The following is a 23582-nucleotide window of genomic DNA, read 5'->3' as shown; positions in this document are numbered from 1 at the left end:
TGTGTACCCGTAAACCTATGTACGGTGGGAGCTGCGGTTCATGAGATATGTTGTGCCTTCTTTTCGTGGTGCTAATCTTCTGTTCTTAAAATTAAAATATATTAATTGTCTTATTGTTAGGGCAGTTTGAGAATATGTTATAGAAATTTTTTCTATGTTAGATCCACACAGCAGCAATTGAACGAAATTTTTTAGACTTTCTGGAACACTTTCATCTTGACAGTTTTCTGTAAAATATCCTGAAAATGTTTGGCACTCCCAGTTTATCATATTTCTTCTTAAAGACTTTGAACACATTGAGAAGGCAAAAATCTTTCTTCATTTGATCGTTTAGACATGAAATCCTTGAGTAATTTCTAGCGTCATTTCTTTAAATACTAATAACATATTTTGCCATCATTGTTTAGTACAATCAGATATAAAATGAACAAGAATGTTGTTCTTTAGTCTTGTTTTATTCACTGCTTTTGATAAACCTACCGCTCTCAACTTGTTTTCATATAGACTGTGCAGCTCTGACAAATTGAAAATGAAATGAACATTTTCTATTTTACATTCCAAGTGATCTATGAGTTCAGCAAATACACGACATTCTAAAACATCATCATCTTGACTTTCGGTTTCATTTAAAGATCTGTTCTCCCTTTTCCAACTTCTGTACCTATTTTTATACATCCATAAGCACTGTATGTGGTATGTAGTCTCCATTGCTACCAAGTCTCCTCCGGAAATTTTAGAAAGCTGAAATATATCCTGTAATTATTAAGCCATTTCCTTAAGATTTTAGACAAATGTAAATGACAGTTTCTTCTAACCCCTTTCCCAGAATTACAAGAAATATAAACCGGTGGAATTAAATTTCCTCTACTTTCATTTCTCCTCTTACGCTTTGGTTCACTATTTTCTGTTGATTTTAGTTTACTTTTTGTTTTCTATCATTTTCCGATTTCTCTTTTTAGTTTTGAGACAACAAACTTCAGTCTGCACTGTTTATGCCACTTCGCTGTATTGTCAGTTAGTGTGTTTACTAATTCTTCTTTTCCAGTGACAAGTTTCACAGATTTCTTCTAAGTTATTGAAATCTTTATAGATCATCAGGAATTCTGAACACGAATCGCCTAGAAAACACTTAATAAACATATTATTTCAAATACTGCAAGGAATTATATTTTTCATCTTAAAAGGCACTATACACTTTTAATGTGTTCACAGTTACATTATAATAACCAATATTGTGAAAAAAAAATGTTCATGTTTACATAGAACTGCTGCAATGAAAACTCCCATAACAATACTAAGTAATGATTAAATGTAGTTATTATTAAGTAATCATGATAAGAATAATAGTTAGATAATATAATTATAAAAATTTCTGCCAGACACCGCTAAATTTCACAAAGTTGACCGATTATGCAGTCTTCCTATTTGCATTGGGTTTGTTTTCGAGACTTATATTTCGACTATTTCTCATCGCATTTTAACGTATTATACATCAAATTAAAGCTCTTTTTATGCTCTTTCAAACGTTATATGGTGCATGCTTTCATAAAATGGATCATTTTGGAGAAAAACTCATTCATATATAAATATGTTTCATAAAAATCTTAAATATTTCTATTTTTCTCGTTTTTATCATATTACCTTGACTTTATTACTGTTATAATCGATTACATGCGGGCTTAACTTATAATTTAGAAAAATAATAATCAAAATCGGACCATTGGTTACCGAGATAATGATCTTTTAAGAGAACATTACATAAAATCCAATATGGCGGCATATTTAAAAAAAATGGCGGCCAGAAAATTTTGGCACCCGACCCTAAAACGAATTGAATGCCGAAGTACTTTCAGTCTGCCAAGTTTCATACTTGTGTCCGGTCTGTCACGATCCTATCCTTAACAGACCAGACTAAACAGAAAGTAATTTGTGATGAGCAGGGCAGACAAAATGAATAAGAAATATATTTACAGCATCCTCTCCCCTTTCATGATTAGAATATCACGTAGCATTTTTTATTCTACCAAAGATAGCCCTGTGCGGTTAGGGGTAGGTAACTAAAGAAATACCTAATATATAGCGCCCCTTGATTGTAATATTACCGCTTCTTTATTTGTACGAGGGAGCATAGGCGCAAATTTGTGTTCAACATTGGGGGGGACGGGTAAGACCGTTCCCATATATATATATAAGCGATGATCAAAATATTTATGAAGTTGAAAAACAATGCTGTGAATGATCAGGGGAGCAGAATTGTCTTCAGTGGCGTATTTAGTGGGCTATCGGGCTGGGCTCAAGCTCCCCCGAAATAAATTTGTTAGTTTTTCGCATTCCAAGCACAATAATAATCCTACTTACCATTTCTAAGAATATCATTGACTCTCCATTTTCTTATGCTCTTTGTTCAGAAATAATACTATACATGTCAAATTTCATTTCATGTAAATACTACGTCCTATTGTTCTTTCTTTCGTCCTTTCTACTTTTCTGTTTTTTTTCTTGATGTTACTTTCTTTCATTTTGCTTTATCGACCGTTGTCAGTTGTGATTCAAGTCGGCCGTCATCAGTAACACCAAAACTAAGAGGAGTTGATAAGCGAAAATGGTGTTCCACACCAACTTGCGCGGATATCAACATGACAGGACGTTGGTTATTATAACAAAGGAAAAATTATATTGTTTAGTTATTTTTAAAAGAAGGAAATGTTTGAATTAAAGAAAATCAAAACGGGGTAATAACTAGCTCGGGAAATTAGGAAGGCCAAGAGGATGTTTCCTTTTTCTTGTATGAATAGAATAAAAGGTTAGATTCACTCCTAAAATTTTGTATCACATCACATAAGATTTATCGGTCTGCAATTCTTGACATTATTAATTTCAATTTATGCATAAATTAAAATATATTTAATTCTCTAACTCAGGTGGGCAATTGCCCACTTCCTTCCTTGTGTTGGACATAGCCCCTCGAAACAAAATCCTAAATACGCCATTTGTTGTCTTCAACATTGGGTGGTTGGCAGATTTGAGGTTTATTCTAGAAAAGGGAGATGAAACTGATATTACGGTAGATGAATCTGATTTCTGAGGTGAACCTGTTGTAGAATATATTATATATTAGGCGATGTAGATATAGCAGTACATATCAGTATTACAAATCACTGCTGTGAACACATTCTGAAATCTGAATACATGCATATTTAAAATTGGTATGTTTCTAATTAGGCATCCACAAAGATCAACGTTAAAATTGTTTTATAATAATATAAATAATGATTTCCCCAAATTTATGAAGAAAGAATATCAATTATGTATGACGCAACAATACTCGTATTTGAGCAAAATATGATAATCTTATTAACATTACAGGAATCGTTACAGAATACTGATGCATGTCATATACTCTTTAGTTAACAGATGTAACCTTAAGGTTATGGAGAAAAATATTTCAGCAATTGAATTATTTTCTTTTGCTTACAAAGCATCCTCTCTCAAAAGAAAAATTGGAACACGCAGAAATACGCAGGAACAAACCTTGGTTCGAACGAGCAGAGAAGAGAAAACAGGCAAAATTACGTTTGCTACAAAATCCAAATGAAATAACTACACAAAATTTCATAGACATAAAGAGGGAAACTTCCAAAACTTTTAGAACAAAGAAACGCGATTTTTTGAAAGCTAAAATTAAGGAACTTGAAGATAATAGTGAAAATAAAAACATTCGGGACATGTAAAAAGGGATCAACGAATTTAAGAAAGGTTATCAACCTCGTGCTTGTATTGTTATCAACCTAATAAAGCTGATGGAACAGTTCTCACTGAGACAGATAGCATTTTAAATAGATGGAAAGATTTCTTTGACGATTTGCTTAACACGCAGTCAAAAACTAATGTGCGTGGATAAAGGGGGATACACACCGCAGAACCTTATATTCCAGAACCCAACCGAATAGAAGTAGAAATCGCTAAAAAGAAATTAAAGAAACACAAATCTCCGGGTGTAAACGAAATTCCGGCTCAGTAAATTTTACCTGGAGGCCAAAAATTGTGGAACAAGATTAGCAAACTCATCCTCCTTATTTACAAGGAAGAATTGCCACAAGAGTGGAAAGAATCAATCATTGTTCCAATCAACAAGAAAGGCAACAAAACTGACTGTAATAATTAGGGAGGCATCTCTCTTCTGTCAACATCCTATAAAATCCTTTCAAATATTCTATTAGCAAGATTGACCCCATACGAAGATGAAATTATTGGAGATAATCAGTGCGGATTTAGACGATATCGATCAACTATCGACCAAATATTTACCATTCGCCAAATACTCGAAAAGAAGTGGCAATACAGTACCCCGGTACATCAACTATTTATTGATTTTTAAAAAGGCTTACGACTTGGTTTGGAGAGAAACATTGTAGAACGTTCTTACAGAATTTGGAATACCGAAAGAGCTAATTAGATTAATTAAGGCATGTTTAAATGAATCCCAAAGTAAAGTCCGGGTAGAGAAATTTTTGTACACGAGCCTTCATGTCGAGAATATCCTGAAACATGGAGATGCGTTGTCGCCATTATTATTCAACTTTGTTCTGGAATACGCTATAAGGAAAATCAAAGATAGTAACCTGGGCCTAGAGTTGAACGGTGTTCACCAGGTTATGCGTACGCTGATAATGTAAATTTAATAGGGGATGATATGAGAATAATAGAAAGAAATGCAGAAAAAACTAAATACATGGAAGTGCGTCGGGACCGTAACACGGCAAATTATGAATGCGTTAAAATATTAAATAATACTTTTGATAAAGTGGATACTTTCAAAAATCTAGGATCAATATTAACAGACGAAAATCATATTCACGAAGAAATTAAATATCGACTATAAACAGGGAATTCGTGTTATTATTCAGTTCAAAATCTCTTGTCATCGTGAATTCTGTCGAGGGATTTGAAGCTTAAAATATATAAAACGATTATCATGCCTGTTGTTCTGTATGGTTTCGAAATATGGTAGCTTACTATGAGGGAAGAACATAGACTGAAAGTATTTGAGAACAAAATCCTCAGACAAATATTCGGATCCAAGAGGAACGGGAATGGGGAATGGCGAAAACTTCATAACGAGGAACTACATAAATTATACGGTTTACCAAACATTGTTAGGGTCATCAAGTCTAGGAGACTTAGGTGGGCAGGACATATAGCCAAGATGGAAGAAAGTAGGAACGCTTTCAAAGTGTTAGCGGTAAGACCAATCGGAAAATGACCATTAGGAAGACGTGGGCGCAGATGGGAGGACAATATTAAGATGGATCTCGCAAAAATAGGAATGCAAAGTAGAAACTGGATCCAGTTGGCTAAGGATAGAAGTCAATGGAGAGCTTTTGTGAACGCGGCATTAAACCTCCGGGTTCCATAGGCCACAGAGTTGGCTTGCGAAGCATGAGTAGATGTTTAGGCTGATAATACAAATAGATGAAATGCGCATTTACTGAAAAGATGGGTTCTACTGACATTGGATAGTCTATATTTTCTTCGTGTTCTCGGGCCTAGAGGAGAGAAGGAGAAGATAAGATTTCATATCAGGTTACGTCACATACAGTCGCACAGCTTCATTTTTATTAAAAATAGAAAAACCAAGAGAAACCTTATAAAGAGAAACAGAACTTATCTGCAAAAAGCACTTTTCAAATCGGATTATTGGGAGAGCCTCCAGTTCCAATTTTGGGAAGGGACATATTCCCATTTCCCCGGAATTTGTGCCCGTATCTACAGCTGAGACAACTATCCTCCTCTGGCATTTATTGCAATTTGTACCCAAGTAGCTGAAGTGGAATTAATATATATTGATGAGACTACTAAACGCACTACAGCACAAAGTTGAAATACTACAGAATACGATTCTTTTTAAAAGAAATGGAAAAGCTAAGAGAAATCAATATCATCTCACATTCCTTTGTGGAAGTCAGACACAAATCATCACACTTATCCCAAAAAGCACTTTTTAAGTCAGATTATTGGGGGGGGACAGTCCCCTCAGGTCCAACATTGGGGGGACATGTCCCCCTCGTCCCCCCGGGATTTGCGCCAGTGCGAGGGAGCCCCTATAAGGGTGATAAAAAGAATAGGAAAAGTGTCTATTGATTCCAGTGGCGGATCCCGCACAAACTTCTGTGTGTGTGGGGGGGGGGGAGTGAAAGATTCTTTTGATGATATGAAACTGTCACAAATTACCACTTAACTAAACTAAACATAATAGTGGGTTGAACCGGAACCCAGTCAGTTTAAATTTATGTAAAAGTTTAATTTTTGGCTTCATATTAAAGTTTTGATTTCAAATGAGAATTTCAGTCCAAGTGGTCAAGGATCAAATCTCGTGGGGCTCTTCAGTGTAGGCTAATACGGGCCCCTTATGAGAAAAGGCAAAAATATTTAAAAATGTTTATAACGTTCGAATTTTTCGTCTATTTTAAAGAAATGTTGGGCTTCGTATTAGTGTTGGTTGCAAATGACAATTTCAGTCCGAGTGGACAATGATCAAATCCTGGATTGGGATCTCATCAGTATAGTAGGCTACGGCTCCCTTATGGGAAAAGGCAAAAATATGAAAATGCTTATAACTTTCGAATTTTTCGTCTATTTTCAAAAAATTATTAGCTTCATATTAAAGTCTTGGCTTCAAATGACAATTTCAGTCCGTGTGGACAATGATCAAATCTCGGAGGGCTCTTCGGTGTAGGGGTTTCGGCTTCTTTATGGGACAAGATTCACGTAGTTGATTTTGCAAAATTGTTTTGTATACTTGAGTGGAAACTTGCACCATTTGGTTAATTTTACCTCTTATATTTTGCAGATTTCAAATTCCAAGCAATAGTTACTTCTCAAAGCTAAAAGAAGGCACTTACTAGTTTCATTAAAATAAAATATCTTTTATGAGAAGTTGTCATGGAGTAGACGAACGAACAGGCACCAAACATTGGTTGAGTCGGACGGTTGAAACTCGTTAAGCTCACTTCAATTATTATTATTATTATTATTATTATTATTATTATTATTATTATTATTATTATTATTATTATTATTATAAAAATAATAGAGCATTCATTTTTGGTGCATGGGGTCCGTGGCTCGATTCGGAGTGAAATTTGAGGTGGACAAATACCGTGTGCATGGGTATGGGTTTTCTTGGGATTTAACATTTTCCTCCCACTTTCTTCATTTCACCATTTCATTCATCATCATTCTCCCTTAGCGTAGGTGCATAATCGTGCAACGTTAAACTAGATGTTCCATTTAATTTTAATTTCAATAATAATAATAAACAATTAATTAAACTGAAAGGACTGTAATTTATGTTGACGGCAATTATCATAAATATGCAACCATTATAAAAACAATGCTTTGAGTAGAAAGATAATCCTTTCCAAGTGTTAACGAATGCGCCCGAGATAAGACATGTCTCGAGAAAGAGACGAGACGCGCTTTGTGACATCCAAAATAAGACGTGACAAATGTTTTGGACAAGAGATGGCTTTTAAAATGTCTCGTCTTGTCTGGAATGTCTCGAAAACAAAAGTCTAAGTTTTAAAATTATTTTTCAGGATCTATTCTCTGAAAAGTAGCTCTCTGCCTTAAAATTAATAACGTCATTTGTGATTTAAAAAAGATAAACAATGTCTAAAGTTAATAGTTAACTTTTCGAAAAGAAGTTTCATTAAGGGTGAACCTGGAAGCTGTCCACAAACTTCGTGATATGATTCGTGACATCAAAAGGAAACAAATGGTCGTCTTGCAGTTTTCGAATTCAGCTTTGTTGTCGAGATACAGGGTTGCCAACTGGTCTTGTTTGAGAAACTCACTGGAAATAATTTCAACTCCAAGAATAAACTACTACTCATATATTTTTCAGGTCAATTGACTTATATCATGTTGCAAGGTAAAATATTTATTTATGAAGTGTGTACAAAATTTGCCAGTGTCTTTTCTGAGAAAATCGTCGAGAAAAAGTCACCTCCAAGAATAAACTACTCCTCGTAATTTTTTCTAAGGGAAATATCTGATACTGCAATATAGGGTTAATTAAATATTGATTAATGAAAAATAAACAAAATTGTTAAAACCATTTTTGAGAAAATAGCTTTTTTCGATTTTCGGCTGTTAGTAAACCACACTTATTTTAGGCGGTAGGAAAAAATTGAAAAATCTCCTGTAGGAATACTATGTAAACCCTAAGTTTAAAATTTGGTGTACATACGTTGAACGGTATGGCCTCTAGGCGAGTGCACAAAAAAGTGTACCGAACTGACGGACGGGAAGGACAGGTATCGAAAAATCACATTTTCGGTATGTAGACGCCATGAAGTACGTAAATCCGTTGAAATCTGAATTTGATATACTATTTTCACAATCACCATATTTTCTTCTCTTTCTTGTCGCTCAAAAAAGAAAAGCCTGAGTTTACCACAAAAAGCTAGGGAATTTACCAAAAAATATTCAATTACAGGGCCACCGCACTAAATATTTTCAATTCAATTTCTTAACTGTGTTAGGCCGCAGTTGTTACTGAAGTGTGTATTTGGATAATACGAAAAAAAATATCGTATTATTCAAATACATCGAATGTCAGATTATCGAATAAAAAAACTTCGATTGAAGAAAATCCACACTAAAAATCTAACTCACACTTTGAGCACATTTTCATTAGACATCTAATAGAGCAATTAATGCAATAATTGTTTATGAAATATGAAAAAAAAATCAAATGAGTCATTTTTGAGAAAGTCGTTCAAAAAGAACACGTCAGGAGTAACCTACCTCTTGTGAATTGTTTCGAACAATGAGTTAAGATATACTTTTGGTTATCAATAAAATATTTATTTGCGAAATTTGAACAAAATCGCCTGTCGTTCGAGAAAATCGTCAGGAAAAACCTTCACCCCCAAAATAATCTATCCGTCGTAATAGTTTTTCATAGAAATGACTTATACTAAAATATAGGGTTATTAATGAAATACTTATTTATAAATTAACAATAAAATTGTGCGAGTAATTTTTGAGAAATCGTGAGGGAAAAATAACTCCTCGAATAAACTATCTCTTGAGAATTCTTTCAGGGTAAGCGAGTTATTCCATATTACTAGGTTTTTAATGAAATATTTACTTCTAAGTACGAACAAAATTGCTTGACTCATTTTTGAGAAAACAGTGGAGAAAAAACACCCCCGAGAGTAAACTATCCCTCATATATTTTTTTCAGGACAAACGAGTTTTGCCATATTGTTCGGTTATTAACGAAATATGTATTTTTGAAATATGAATAAACTCTTTTGAGTCATTTTTGAGAAAATCGTCCAGACAACACACTCCACCAAGAATAAACTACCCCTCGCATTTTTTTTAGGACAAACGAGTTCTTCATGCCATATTGTTAAGTTATGAATGAAATATTTATTTATAAAATATGAACGAAAACACTTGAGTCCATTTTGAGAAAATCACTGAGAAAAAACTCACCCCTAAGTATATACTACCCCTTCTAGATTTTTCCCAGATAAATGCCTTATACCACAAAATAGGGTTGCTAATTAAATATTGATTTATATAAAAAAGAAAGAAAACAAGACCGTTAGGGCCAGTTATGAGAAAATATATTTTTTCTATTTTCATCGTACAGGAAACTACCCTTATTTTGGGAGTAGCAGGAAAATAAAAGAAACTATAGGAAATACTATGAAAATCTTAAACTAAAATTTTGTGCAGATAAGCTGAACGGTTCACCTCTAGGCGAGTGCACAGAAAAGTATAGCGAACGGACGGACGAACAGATGGACATGTATCGAAAAATAACTTTTTCGGTATTAGGGGATATAATACGGTAAATTCGTTGAAATCTCAAATTTGATTTTTTTTCGATCACCATACTTTCTTGTTTCATTTGTCACTTCAAAGTAAAAGGAACACAGAACTACAGATAAGAGACACCTACTTTTACACATAGACATTTATTGATTTAAAACTGTTTTAGTTTGTGTCATTTCACCATCATTTCACTTCCAATTGAAAGGTTTTACCATGACTAACGGCACACCAATGACGAGACGGAAGTTTTCAGGAAGTAAATGCATTTAGAAGTCTAGACTGCATTACGCCTATCAGCCTGTTTTTACTTCTGCAATTGTTGACAGCTTTAATTTCGTCCAAACGCTACATGAAATAATTCTTGGTTGACGTCATTGTGTTACTATCTTAGTATTGTTCTCTTCAGACTTGGTTGAAGTTTTGTCTTAACGGTTATACATTTTTTTCTTTCTTATTTCATCGTTACACATAAGAATAAAATGTGGTGAGTGGATAGATTCGAACCTACGAACAATGAGTTTTCATTTTTCCAACACTTTACCAATGGACCAAGCTTTGTGTTCAGGTTAACGCACGGTTACAGGGTTTATTACGATTTAAATAAAATGGCTGACTGTTAGAGTTTCCTGCCCACATATTTCGATAAAAAATGTTCATTGCTTCGTAGAAGCGTAGAGCGATGTTTAGATACATATTTTAAGAGAGTGCATTTTGGTGTATATAATAATTTCATGCCAGATAAAAGCTAGATGAGTTTTGATAGAATGTTTCATATGTAGTTCTCAATAATAGGTTTGCTGTTCGGGGTGAAGTTCCAAGGTTCAGCATTGACTAGCAGTTTTTGCTATTAATATCCCTTCTAACAATATTGGCAGTGGACAGTAGTTAGCCCGTTTTGAAGCTTTTTGCTCCTAATTTAATTATTTTACTTTATTATTTAACGAATATATTGAAAATTGTCAGCAGGCACGTATGCAGTAATTTATTTCAGGAGGGGTCTGACTTCAATATTAGGATAAATTGTAATAAAATTTTAAAAGATAATCCCCAAAATTAGGCTAAATATACAGGAAAGTTGGGATTTCAGAGGGGGTCCGGATCCCCTGGACCCACCCCTAAATGCGTCTTTGTTTGTCAGTAACTTTTCTTCATTTTGAAACCCTCAAAAACTTCGGATATATAAAGGAAAAAGAGTTATTTTCGATAAAATATCACTTCAAGGAGACGCGACAGTTTTATTGCACATGGTGGTATCCAACGTTCACAAGGGCAAGAATACCTCCCCTTTGGTTCTCTGTCATTGTGCTGTATCGAAAGGTTAGGTTTGTAAAATATTACTCCTACGAACAAGCGTGATTGGCAGATAGGAATACTGAACAGAACTCCACAGAAATGCATGCTGAACTTACGGTTATAGCTACCCTTTGGTGATTTGCCCTCAAGGTCAATCGAGTGGTAATTCAGTTCCGTCTCTGTTCTTAAGCCATGTTCGTATTACTTCGAACAGTTTTGATAATGAAAATCATGCCTCTTAATATAACATACTTCTTTCGTGTAAGAAATCGAAACTCAGTTGGTCAGAGCAACTACTCTGTACGAATTAGGTTGTTAGTTCGAGCCCAGTACGAGTAAGGGTCTTTATTACTATTGTTTTATCTTTTTTATGTGAGGAAAAATCAAATTGTGACATCGCGATATCAAATGTATTTGGTTAGGTAACAGTCTTAGCTAAACTTGAAACGTAAGTAACCGTCGAAATTATTTCACTAACCGATCAGTCACTGAACATTTCAAACACGTCAAACCAGTGGCATAACATGAAGGTTAACCTCCCCTCCGCAGTCCTTAGTTACGCGTCCGTACTTTCAGGGGCGTACCAAGAGCCGGGCGACTGCCCGGGGCGCCAAAACGAGCCTCAAAAAGTAAATTTTATAACGTGTTTTCTACTGACTTCTTTGGTTTATATTCTTCTAAAGTAATGGCAATTACATAACCATGGAAGAGGAGAGCTTCATAATAAGGGGGTTGTATCGAAAAATGGAGAGATGGCATGTAGAATAAAGAGTGGCAGGGTGTAAGTATTGTTTGTTTGTTTACTTGAGTTTAGCGTTCCACGGTTATGCCTTAATGGCCAAAGGAGATGTGGATACTAATTATAGTGGAATCCGAACCACTTTTATCGTTCAACAGTAATCCAACGGGAATTGGACCCGGTACCACAGAAGGCAGGCGTGCTAGCCACAAGATAAAGCGGGAGGGGGGAGTTCGTAGTGTTTATAGCGGGCCATATTCTTTGTGAAGTTTTCCTAGGTAATGAATGTCTTTTTGAAAAATGGGTTTAAAATATTAAAAACACTGATAAAATGTAAAATATAGGCTAGTACTAGAGGGAGGGTGCCAAAAAGTCACTTTGCCCGGGTGAAAATTTGGCCTGTTTAGTATTTTCTGTATATTTTTTGGCCTTGCAGCTTGTGCGGTCCCTACGCCACAGGGTTGCGGGGCGCTATTTACGCATATGCTTCGAACGTAATTCAATAACTGCTTAAGAAATTCATCATCAGCGTGGAAACGGGAATATATATTTTTCTAATAGTGCCATAGAACTTTCACTCAGAACGCCAGATGTAAATAAGTAGAAGGAGGATCTGATGTTTCCTAAGTACGTTCCTCTCAGAAAGTTTGCTATTTCTTTAACGGTGGTGTAAATAAACATACTCATCCTTATTAGCCCGACACCAAACCATCCTGGACAAATCTCTCCAGAATAATGATCGGCAAAAGTTTATTGTGCCTAATTTTATAAGCGACTCAACGGTGAAACACTTGTTAGCGATAGCAATGCTGCGCATACACTGCCTTGTTTCTGACAAAATATAAAATGTTTTGTAATCTTTAGACACTTCTATTCTTTTTTGTCAAGAAGAGGTAATATTACAGTCAAGGGGCGCAATAAATATATTAGGTATTTCTTTTGTTACCTAACCATAACGGCCTATGGTCGTCTTCAGTAGAATAAAAAAATGTTACGTGATATTCCATTCACGAAGGAGGAAAGGATACTTTAAATATATTTCTTATTCATTTTGTCTGCCCTCTTGTGAGAAATTATATACTTTCTGTTGAGACAGTGCTGAAAAGCGAGGGGGGAAATAAAAAATCGTGCCCCCTCATACATTCTAAATTTTGTTACATGGTTGCTCAAATTACTGTATTACTAAAGAAAGCACTTCAAGCCAAGATATCTAAATTTACTACATTATGTAAGGGTGGCATATTCAGGAATAATAATAATAATAATAATAATAATAATAATAATAATAATAATAATAATAATAATAATAATAATAATAATAATATGAATGTCTTTGGAGAGCCGAAATTATGTGACACGAATCATTACATGTAGAGCTTTAAGATGAGTGGTCACAGGGGAGGAAAAAACAGGTTTTTCTCTGTCTGACTCTCTAACGTAAAGGTTATGTGCTGAAGGTAAGAAGCATAATCATTCTACAATAGGCTGCTTTTACGTAGAATATCAGTTACTTCAGTTCCCCTCCTTCGGGCTACTTACCTCATGTGATAGATACAAAACAATTTCAATTTAATACAAATACATTGTAAAACTTTCATGTAATTAAATATACATAGGGAAAATTAAACATTTAATAGGGAAATCTGTTATCAAAGTGTCCAAAAAAGTAGATAGAAGACTATCAAGTGAGAAACATTGTGAAACTTTATAAAATTCTCCAAATTAGAATTAACATTTACTGGAAAACATTTGTTATGCGCCCGTGAGCATGTAGTGAGCAGTGAGCACAGGGGAAATAATTACGAAACTGTTTGCAAACAAAATTAGAGACACTAATGCAAGTGCGACAACGACATTTTCTCTTTTTTTACTATCGTCATTAGTTTTACACATATGTTACAATTTGATTTTTTCCCACATAAAAAATAAATAAAATAACCGTAGCAATAAAAGTGACAACAGCACTTCCATGGGGTTCGAACCCACTACCTTCGGCATACACACTAGTTGCTTTAACTAACTGAGCTATTTGTTTTCTAACTTGAACTAAACCTGTTCTACGGTAAAGATGACTTTTCATTATGATTGTGCTAAGAATTCGTCTTTTTTCATACGTAATTCAATTTAATACAAATACATTGCAAAACTTTCATGTAATTAAATATATATAGGGAAAATTGAACATTTAATAGGGAAATCTGTTATCAAAGTGTCCAAAAAAGTAGATAGAAGACTATCAAGTGAGAAACATTGTGAAACTTTATAAAATTCTCCAAATTAGAATTAAGATTTACTGGAAAACATTTGTTATGCGCCAGTGAGCATGTTGTGAGCAGTGAGCACAGGGGAAATAATTACGAAACTGTTTGCAAACAAAATTAGAGACACTAATGCAAGTGCGACAACGACATTTTCTCTTTTTTTGCTATCGTCATTAGTTTTACACATATGTTACAATTTGATTTTTTCCCACATAAAAAAATAAATAAAATAACCGTAGCAATAAAAGTGAAAACAGCACTTCCATGGGGTTCGAACCCACTACCTTCGGCATACACACTAGTTGCTTTAACTAACTGAGCTATTTGTTTTCTAACTTGAACTAAACCTGTTCTACGGTAAAGACGATTTTTCATTACGATTGTGCTAAGAATTCGTCTTTTCTCATACGTAATTTCCATTATTTGCTCTATCTATACGTTAATACTTAGCATAGATTCATATATTTGGAGTTCGCTGATAATGCACGTAATAAGACATATTAGAAATGTTTCGTTAAAAGTTTTGTTTGTAGATCTAATCCACGTCTCTCTCAATGACATAGGTGTGGCTGCTTCGTGTTGAACTGCAGAATTCCCGTGATAAATCGACCTTTCACCTAAGAGCTAATGTGAACACTCATAATGTTGCATCTGGCCGTCAGCAAATCCTCAGGAGATGGTACAGTTGAAACGAGACTCCCCTAAATTGTATGTGTTTTGTGCCATATGGCGGAAAGTTTATGGACCTTTCTCGCCTATCGACTAGATGTGCGCCGTGTGATGAATTAATCTCACATTGAACACTTGTAGCAAAGACTGTTTGAGGTTTTCTTTTACTTGATGCATTGCTTATAATTGTACGTAAATTGTAATAAGTACTACGAAGACTTAAAACTCCGATATTCATTTTGAAACACCTTGCATTTCTCACCAACTAAGATGTAAAAAGGAGAGAACATTTTCCTTATAAAGCTATTGTTTACAACAACGATATTATTATTAGTCGAGACTATAACAACAACAACACGAGTTAGTAGTAAAAAAAAAATGTAATCAAATGTATACTCGGTTGCCCAGGTGGCCAAAGTGGCACACACGGATGTGTCACTTGTTTAAACTGCTCCTGTGTGGACACTAATTAAGATATCGGGATATTATTCTTGCAAAACATGGTTGGACTATAGTTTATCATATTAATTTCTTTTTCTTCTGGTGTCGAATTTCCTTCTCAAATTTCAAAATTCCGAATTTCCGTCAAAAATTCGAGAATTTTCTAATTTCGAATTTCCTTTACTTCTTTTTTCCTTGTAGCTTCCTTCGTTGTAGAAAGACCTCCTTAAGACTTGCCAGGTAGATGCCTCGGATGGATGCCTAAATTTTGACATCAATTGGACGGGCCTGCGTGCAGTATTGCCAATTAGGGAATTAAAATTCTCCTATATTCGGGCAAAAAATTAGAAATTTTTGTTTATAAATCAGTACCTATACGTCCGAGTGCAAGTCAATTTACGCTAATCAAACATTTGTCCTTACTTAACAAACGCAAGTATAGATCGTTACAATTGGGTAATTAGGGGGCGCACGTAAAATTCGTATTTAGGTTCTCACCTTTGATTTTTCTAGTTTTTGCTTACTTTTCTGTTTACCGTAATATATTTTTGGTAATTAGAAGCTTTTTTCCTTAAATATCGCCATAATACTTGTAGGATATATTAGTGGTGTACGAATGTTTTATATAAGATAATTTGCGTATGTCTGGTAGCAGTGTTGCCAGCTACATAAAATTTTAATTCCAGATTTTAGGGGGAAATTTTGGAAAAATTATGTTTTGTCTCTATTATTTCCCTCTTGTTGGCTATATCGGAACAAACGTACCAGTTTCTGGAAGTCTCGTCTTTGCTCTACACAACGCACTATAGAAAGTTTCAATAGGATAATTAGGGGAAGTACAGTTGAGGTTTACAGTAGACCTTGTTTTCTAATTGGAAAGATAAGTGTGATTTTTTTAAAGGTAGAATGAGATATTTTTTATTGACACGCTTACTTTATTAGATATCGTCATAATACTTGTAGGATATATTAGAGGTATACCAAAACTTATTTTAAGATAGTTTGTGTGTGCCTGATAGTAGCGTTGCCAGCTATAGAAAATTTTAATTCCAGGTTTTAGGGGCAAATTTTGAAAAAAATTCCCTTTTTTATTTCTATTATTTCCTTCTTGTTGGCTACATTCGAACAAACGTACCAGTGTCTAACAGCCTCGTCCTTAGCCTACACAGCGCACCATAATAATTAGGGGGAGTATAGTTAAGGTTTATAATAAATCATGTTCTGGAAATGGTAAGAAAATGGTGAATTTCTGAGGTAGAATGAGATTTTTTTAAATTTCATGCTTACTTTGTTATTTATCGCCATGATACTTGTAGGATATATTCTTGTAGTACTACGGTTTATTTTCAGATAGTTCTCGTCTGTCTGATGGCAGCGTTTCCAGCCAAAACAATTAATTCCCGCTATTAGGTGAAAAATTCAGAAAATTTCCCTTTTCTCCTCTATTATTACCCTGTTACTAGCTACATTGAAACAAACGTACCACTACCTGAAAGCTTCCCCTTTGCCCTACAGAACGCACCATAAAAAGTTTCAATAGGATAATTAGAGAAGCTGTAGCCCCGGCATATTTGATTTTTGCTTCTGAGGCGTAAAAAGTGTCAAAATTTCATGTGTATGACAGAATTTTTTCTTTCCTTCTTTGAATGGAAGCCAGCGACTTCAGGATTTCACTGTACCTTGTCAACACACCAAAGATTTGTTTAGGTGACTTGAACCCATATAGCAGCAGTGGTGCTAGATACAAAAAAAATTTTGAAATTGGGTTAGAGACTTTTTTGTAAATTTTCACCCCTACATTTCCCTTAATAATTTCCCACCCGTTGGCAACACTGCAATATAACTTACACCAAAAAAATAGCCACATTCATTTTCTAAAAAGCAAGGTCTTAACCATATCAATCGAATGAATAGTTTTTGAGCAATAAGTCACTAGCTGGAAATGTAGGAAAACTCCAAAAATGACCTGGGACCGAAAGGAATAATCACACAATTTTGCTCGTATAGGTACAAAGAAACAAACGATTTGTAAGTTACGAGGGTTTCGACTCAAGTTCTGTTGATTATTTCAATAATCTGCAACATAAATCAATAAATAATAGTTGCCAGAAAAAAAAAACAGAAATTTGAAAAAAAAAACATGAAAAAGAACAATGTTTTTTATTGAAAAAAACTTCACAGAAAAAAAGTTTTTTTACAACACAATTGAAATGCATGCAATAATTACAGTAATAGTAGATGTAACAATCTGATATGACACATAAGCAACTGTTCATGTAGAAAACTAGAGCTATAAACACTGATTTTCTTTCTCTGGTAGTGTATTCCATGGTACCTAAGGAATTATTTCCTTTCAAATGGCGTCCCAGCATATTATGCATATAAACGATAGTACTTAATTCTGAAGATGTGGTGTACTAAGCAGAATGTGTATGTAGAGTAAAACAGAATAGGTTTGCTCCGGTTGAATGGAATCACATGTCTTACTTGCCGGAAATGAATATTAGAATAGTTCGGTTTGATTTGCTTTCAAATTCCGAGAACTAAACGAAAGCAAAATGGCGTAGAAATCAGGATCGTAAGCTTCTCGCCTACAACGAGTTACTACTGGAAAAGCAGACTACGCAAACTGTCCTGGATTGATGACACCGTCAATATACAACGACCAAGTTAAGCTCACCATGAATAAAACCTAAAGACTAGATGAATATGAAGCGTATTCCTTCCTACGGAAATTCCATATACCGATTCTGTATGGTAATAGCATAAAAAATGACTTATCACATTTATCTACATATCTTTACAGTCACGCACGATTCTCATTGTTTCCACGACCATAATGGTTTTTATTCCTAAACAGCACCGCTCTTCTTTCTACTCGCCACTGCTATCTCTTTAGTTTTCGGTGGCGTTTCCAGTGATGAGCATGTCAGGACTGAGCGTGTGAGTCTGATACAGGAACGCAAAGCTGCCTCAAAGAATAGAGTCTTTCTTGCTCGCAACATACCGTGACGATGCACTGACGATTTTTGTCTAGTCCGGTACTTCGTCCTGAACGACTCTTCTGTTATAGTGCATCATGTTTGGAAGCACGTTTTCAGAGGAAAAGATTATCTTCTACGTATTGTGTACTTCACCAACGGACCCTTAACACGTCTCATAATCTATTCGAGCTAATATGGGCAGAACCAATTTGAGTTTGCAATCTCACTGAACAGTAATGTTCGTATTAAATAAATCAAATCCCATTTTATTCATGTTGTTTTAACTTGTTAGACACAGACTGTGATTTACACACAGCATCTACGCACAACTGCACTTGTCATACTATCCTAGGAATCCCGAACTACAAGCAGAAGACTGTACAATCACCAACTTTATCCTCTACTGTCGAAAATGTGCTAAGTAGTTCAAACTAAGACCACCATGCTCTCTTCAGACGCATTTTCTGTTATGTCAGTTTCATTCTAGAGATTGTGTAGAAGTGATGTTCATAAATATTTTCTATCAGTTTTTATAAAGTTATATGAATTTTTTATGGAAATCAGACAAATAAACACATAACTTAATTCTAAAAAATAAACATGTATCCCTGACACAAAATAATATTTTCTAGTTGTGCAAATTTTATGTAAGAAAATTGTATGTTGAAACTACATAATATTTACCATAAACATGTATCGTAATTTCAGCCATGGTAATGTTCAACCAGGTGATTATTGTGAATTCACCGGAATAGGAAATACTTTGAAACAAAGACGACGCCTAAAGGTTATGCGTGGACTACTTGACATTGCAGGTACAATATTATTATTTTACAATTAGTAATATATAAAGAATCGATGTTTTCAAGGTGAATAATATCCCATTTCTCTACGCATCGCGAACCAGAGAATGTGGAAGATTTGATATTTTTATATATTGTTGTTATATATACTCATCGCTGTTTATATTGAAAACAATTTGTACTTTGTTCAGAAAAAGAGTGAAGCTTCCAAGTAATGTTCAAGAAATTTTTACGTTGATTCGCAAGTAACTTTGTTTTCCTCGAATCAATATTTTACACATTTGCTGGATCGTGATACTTGGAATGGAAATAAGTGTATTCGCTACTTCGTGGAAACATCGATAAAGTGAAAGTTTTAGCTATAAATTGGTAAACATAAAATACCCTTAATTAACCTTTACTTTATCGTATATTTTGTAACTTTCCAAATAATAATAATAATAATAATAATAATAATAATAATAATAATAATAATAATAATAATAATAATAATAATAATAATAATAATAATAATAATAATAATAAATTAATCTTGTGACCTTTCTACTACATAACTTTTCTGAAGGAGAAAAATATGTCTACATACAACGTGCATATCCTCTGAAAGTATAGTTTTGATCGCTTTCTGTTCAGAATATTTTGTTTCTATTTCCGGCTTTTGTAATAAGTGTGATAAGTGTGAATATTAACATAATGATATATACAATTTTACATCTTTAAAAACAGCCAGAAAAATAATACCTTATAAAAGTATGAAAATTTGTTAGTTTTCTAGTTTATATTTGACAGTACTTGTATTTCAAAAGAGATTACGATGTAAGAGAAAGTTTAGAAAAGGTAAAATTCATTATTTATAGTTATTTACGAAATTACTACAAAAATGAAGATTATAATTAGAACAACTTATTGTTCTAAATCATAGAATGAAATGGAGATTTCCCGTGGTTATGGTTAACGTACGAACCTTCGGCATAGGAGAACCGGGATTGATTTCCGACGACCTTATGTGGTTCGAATTCCACGTTAGCTTATATAGCCACTTATTATATACCTAGATGCATAACCTCTGTGTTGAAAGGGATGTTAAGCATTATCATCATCAATAGCAACAACTAGAACATAAAATATACTGTGAATTTTCCTATTAAACGTTTCTTAATTTTCGACTAAACTTTAAAGTTACATTTATCTTATCACGTTATAATACATACAGGAAATGTCGTAAGTATATTATATAAAATTTTCAGTATTTTCAAGGTTTATGGTGAGCTATAAACGTGATTACTTTTAAAATGTAACGGGAAATAACGGGAGGTGTTGGAAATGTAGATATAGAAATTAAAGACAAATATCACCTGCTTTAAGGACAAACAAATATCATATTAACAAAGCAATGAGGAATATGGTTAGAATAATGTTTGAGAATACAGAAAAGTGTTAAATAATATGGTAGAAGATAAAGAACTGACGAAAGTACTACTATACCTATTCTATAGCTTAGCAACATTGGATAAATCTTTCATCATGGAAAGGAAAGTGTCGAAGGACCTTAACATGAAGAAGGTTCAATTTGTGCCGTAAATTACCTATAGAGATAGAATAATATTTTAGTAAATGATCAAAATTTAAGATGTTTCACTTGAATTATGCATCAGTATTTATATATGCTTTGTGTTCTGTGATTACTTAAGAAATAATTACTAAAATTGTGTCAAGCGTATTTCTAATGGTACTTTACCAACATAGTTAAGTGGAACAATGTGTTTGGAAAACACTCGTATAGTTGATGAAAATTAGATTCTCCAAGTGAAGCCAAAAGCTTTTCTGTACACAATGTTGTATAGTTATCGTTTTATGGAAATTCATAACTAGTCAGAATTGTAAAAGAATGCAGCAGAGCACGAATATTTACTGTTCATACTCAGATGGTTTCAAATACGTGTAATTTTTTTTAAACCAAAATATTAGAGTGTAATTAGGTTTTATGATTCTTGACTGTTATCACAAACACCAAGAATGCCAAAAGAATATACTGGGTAAACGCGTACGTCAATAATCTACTAAAACAAAATTAGAATAATTAATTATTTTAGTGACAATCGGTTTACTAAATATTTTATTTAACACTGCGACCTTTTCTGTTTTCAGTATTCCTGGGAGGCGTATTCTCCTTCTTTATTGGAGTCAGCTTCTTGAGTGTGGTTGAGATAATTTATTATGTCCTGCTGAGACCATTTTTTCTGTTTTGTAATGGATATAGGAAAGTTTAACTCCCTGAATCAATAACCAGTTTTTATGTTAGGTAATTAAAATGTTGGAAACAACTGAACGCATTTTCGTGATACCATACAACAAGTACGAATTACAAGATAAGTGAATGTAGTGATGCATCCAAAGAAGAACTTGGTGAAGAAAAAAGAAATTGATGTATATATGTTTACTACATATATTTGAGCAGGGTGTACGCAGAATTTCATCAAGTCGGTGTTCAAGTTCCCAAATTCATATCATTTTAGCTATTTACATGCATATTAATATGGTAAATGTTTATTTTTCATATCTTCCCCAACGGAGTAACATTCAGAAACCTCGCCTTGCGTACGCCACTGCAAACGAAGTTTCAAAAACTGAGTTAGCTTGATACTAACGTAATTTTGATGAGGAAATATTAATTGTGTGTGTATAGTTTTGCATGTTTTTGGAGGGTTTAACAAGAAGCGGTGAATTAAGAAGACAATTATTATAGAAGGCATATCTGTCAGTAGAATCTCAATTTCGAAATTTTTGATGAAGGCTTAAACGTTTAAAGCATTATAGAATTTTGGGGTATGACATGTCACCTCCGTGAAACTTGCGCCAATGATTGGATAGAAAATATTGCTCTGAGATTCAGGATTGAATCAAAATATGTTCTAAAATTTCACACATTTATCACTAGAGATAGGAATGAGTATGATTAGCGCTTTGAAGAGCAAAAGTAACATGCACAGTTTTTAAGGCAAACTTTAATTACTTCCTAAGAATAACATTTTTTTCTTTATTCATATAAAATAAGATTATCCACTTTAATTACAACAAAATAAATTGTGCAAACGTTCAACACGATATTATTATGTGTAATTTTGTTTTCCTCGTGATATCATTTTTTTATTCCATTATTTTCTTTATATTCACTACTTTCATTTGCCATTTTCATTTAGTGAAGTGAACAAGGATCTTGAAACATTTAAGCTATATTAGGTCGTACTGTGATTTACGACGTATTTTCGAGTCAAATTTAAATCTCTAGAATTTTGGAAATATCTTTATTTGACTCATTGTGTATTGACTATTCTTTTCACAAAATGTGCTCTGCTTGATAATTTCCCATGCGTAAGATGTGCCATCTTTCTGACGCAAAAAATCAGACTGTATTGTCTCCATCATCTCTGTTTTCAAACTTATCGCATTTAAATGTATTGTAGGAAATAAAAAAAATGATAGTTCGAAGGCACAATGATTGAGAAATGAATTACAACTTTATAGTAAAATTCATACAGATTTCTTTTTTCGGCGAAATATGGTAGAACATTTTAGAGTTGAGTGATGCTTCCGTCCCGATTATGTAGTGCAGGTATTTTGTTCCTTCATTTCTGTACCGTACTAAGACAATTGTTCAGAACGCACTTCCAGTATGATGATCTTCAAAGATGGCAGTGGTCCACTATGAATGCGTCTTTGCTGAACACATAAACAGTGTATGTCTGTTGGTCCACACTGAACATAGAAATAGTTGGAGTTTTCTACATTTTGATCTATTGCAACCGAATTTTCATACAAAATAAGTACCTCGTCGTTTCTCATTAAACAGTCCTGAAACAGGTGACAATTGAACCTTGTCAACAGAGGTCATTTAATAACTCAATTGGGCAAATTTTCGCTTTTGCGAGCATTTCAATATACGCTAATATATTGAAATACCGGGATATGATTATGAGATCAAGGTCAGTTCTTAGTTTCCCTCTCTAATTCCAAAAAACGAATCTACGGATAAGAGATATTTTAGAGGATTATCATTAAAAACAGAATCCTTTTTTGTGTGCGACTAATTTTTATTGTTGTTATTCAAGTTTAGCATTTCGTTTCAAAACCGAGAAAATCTGAAACGTTCACTTATACTTTTGGCGTAATTCAAATCGGCCTATCGCCTTTAAATTTCAATGTTCTTCCATAGGAAATTGAATTCGAGACACCAAACACAAGCGCACCACCCACTACATCAACTGAAAGGATGTCTACAGGTCATCTTTCAAATTACAATTTTTAGTAAGGAATTTTGTGAAGAATCTCTAAACCTTTCAAACGTAATAACATATTACTCCAGTGTTTACATAAAGATTTCGTAATAACAGTTGCATTATTACTCTTCTAAAATTCGTATGAAATACAGTGCCTTAATATATGTTTATCAACTTCGGTCATGTGGTACACAAGATTCAGAAACAAACCAGCAAGAATTAAGATAACATTTACAATAGTAAACAAATGATTCCAGTAG

General features: G+C 33.8%; 1 protein-coding gene across 1 annotated transcript in view; it reads left to right on the top strand.

Annotated features, from left to right (window-relative positions):
• LOC145685303 (uncharacterized) overlaps window positions 1–21567 on the top strand; it is a 44614-nt gene extending 23047 nt beyond the window's left edge. Inside the window, exons 3-4 of the mRNA XM_081757673.1 lie at window positions 18951–19057; window positions 21194–21567. Of these exons, the coding sequence (XP_081613799.1) occupies window positions 18951–19057; window positions 21194–21315 (229 nt within the window). The 3' untranslated portion in view covers window positions 21316–21567. The remainder of the gene's footprint in view (window positions 1–18950; window positions 19058–21193) is intronic.
• The last annotated feature ends 2015 nt before the right edge of the window (window positions 21568–23582 follow it).

Source organism: Thermobia domestica, chromosome 5, assembly GCF_964235325.1.
Source record: "Thermobia domestica chromosome 5, izTheDome1.hap1.1, whole genome shotgun sequence".
In the NCBI taxonomy this organism is placed as follows: Eukaryota; Metazoa; Arthropoda; class Insecta; order Zygentoma; family Lepismatidae; genus Thermobia; species Thermobia domestica.
Note: the sequence above shows the minus strand (reverse complement) of the source record. Positions and strands in the feature narration are given on the sequence as shown.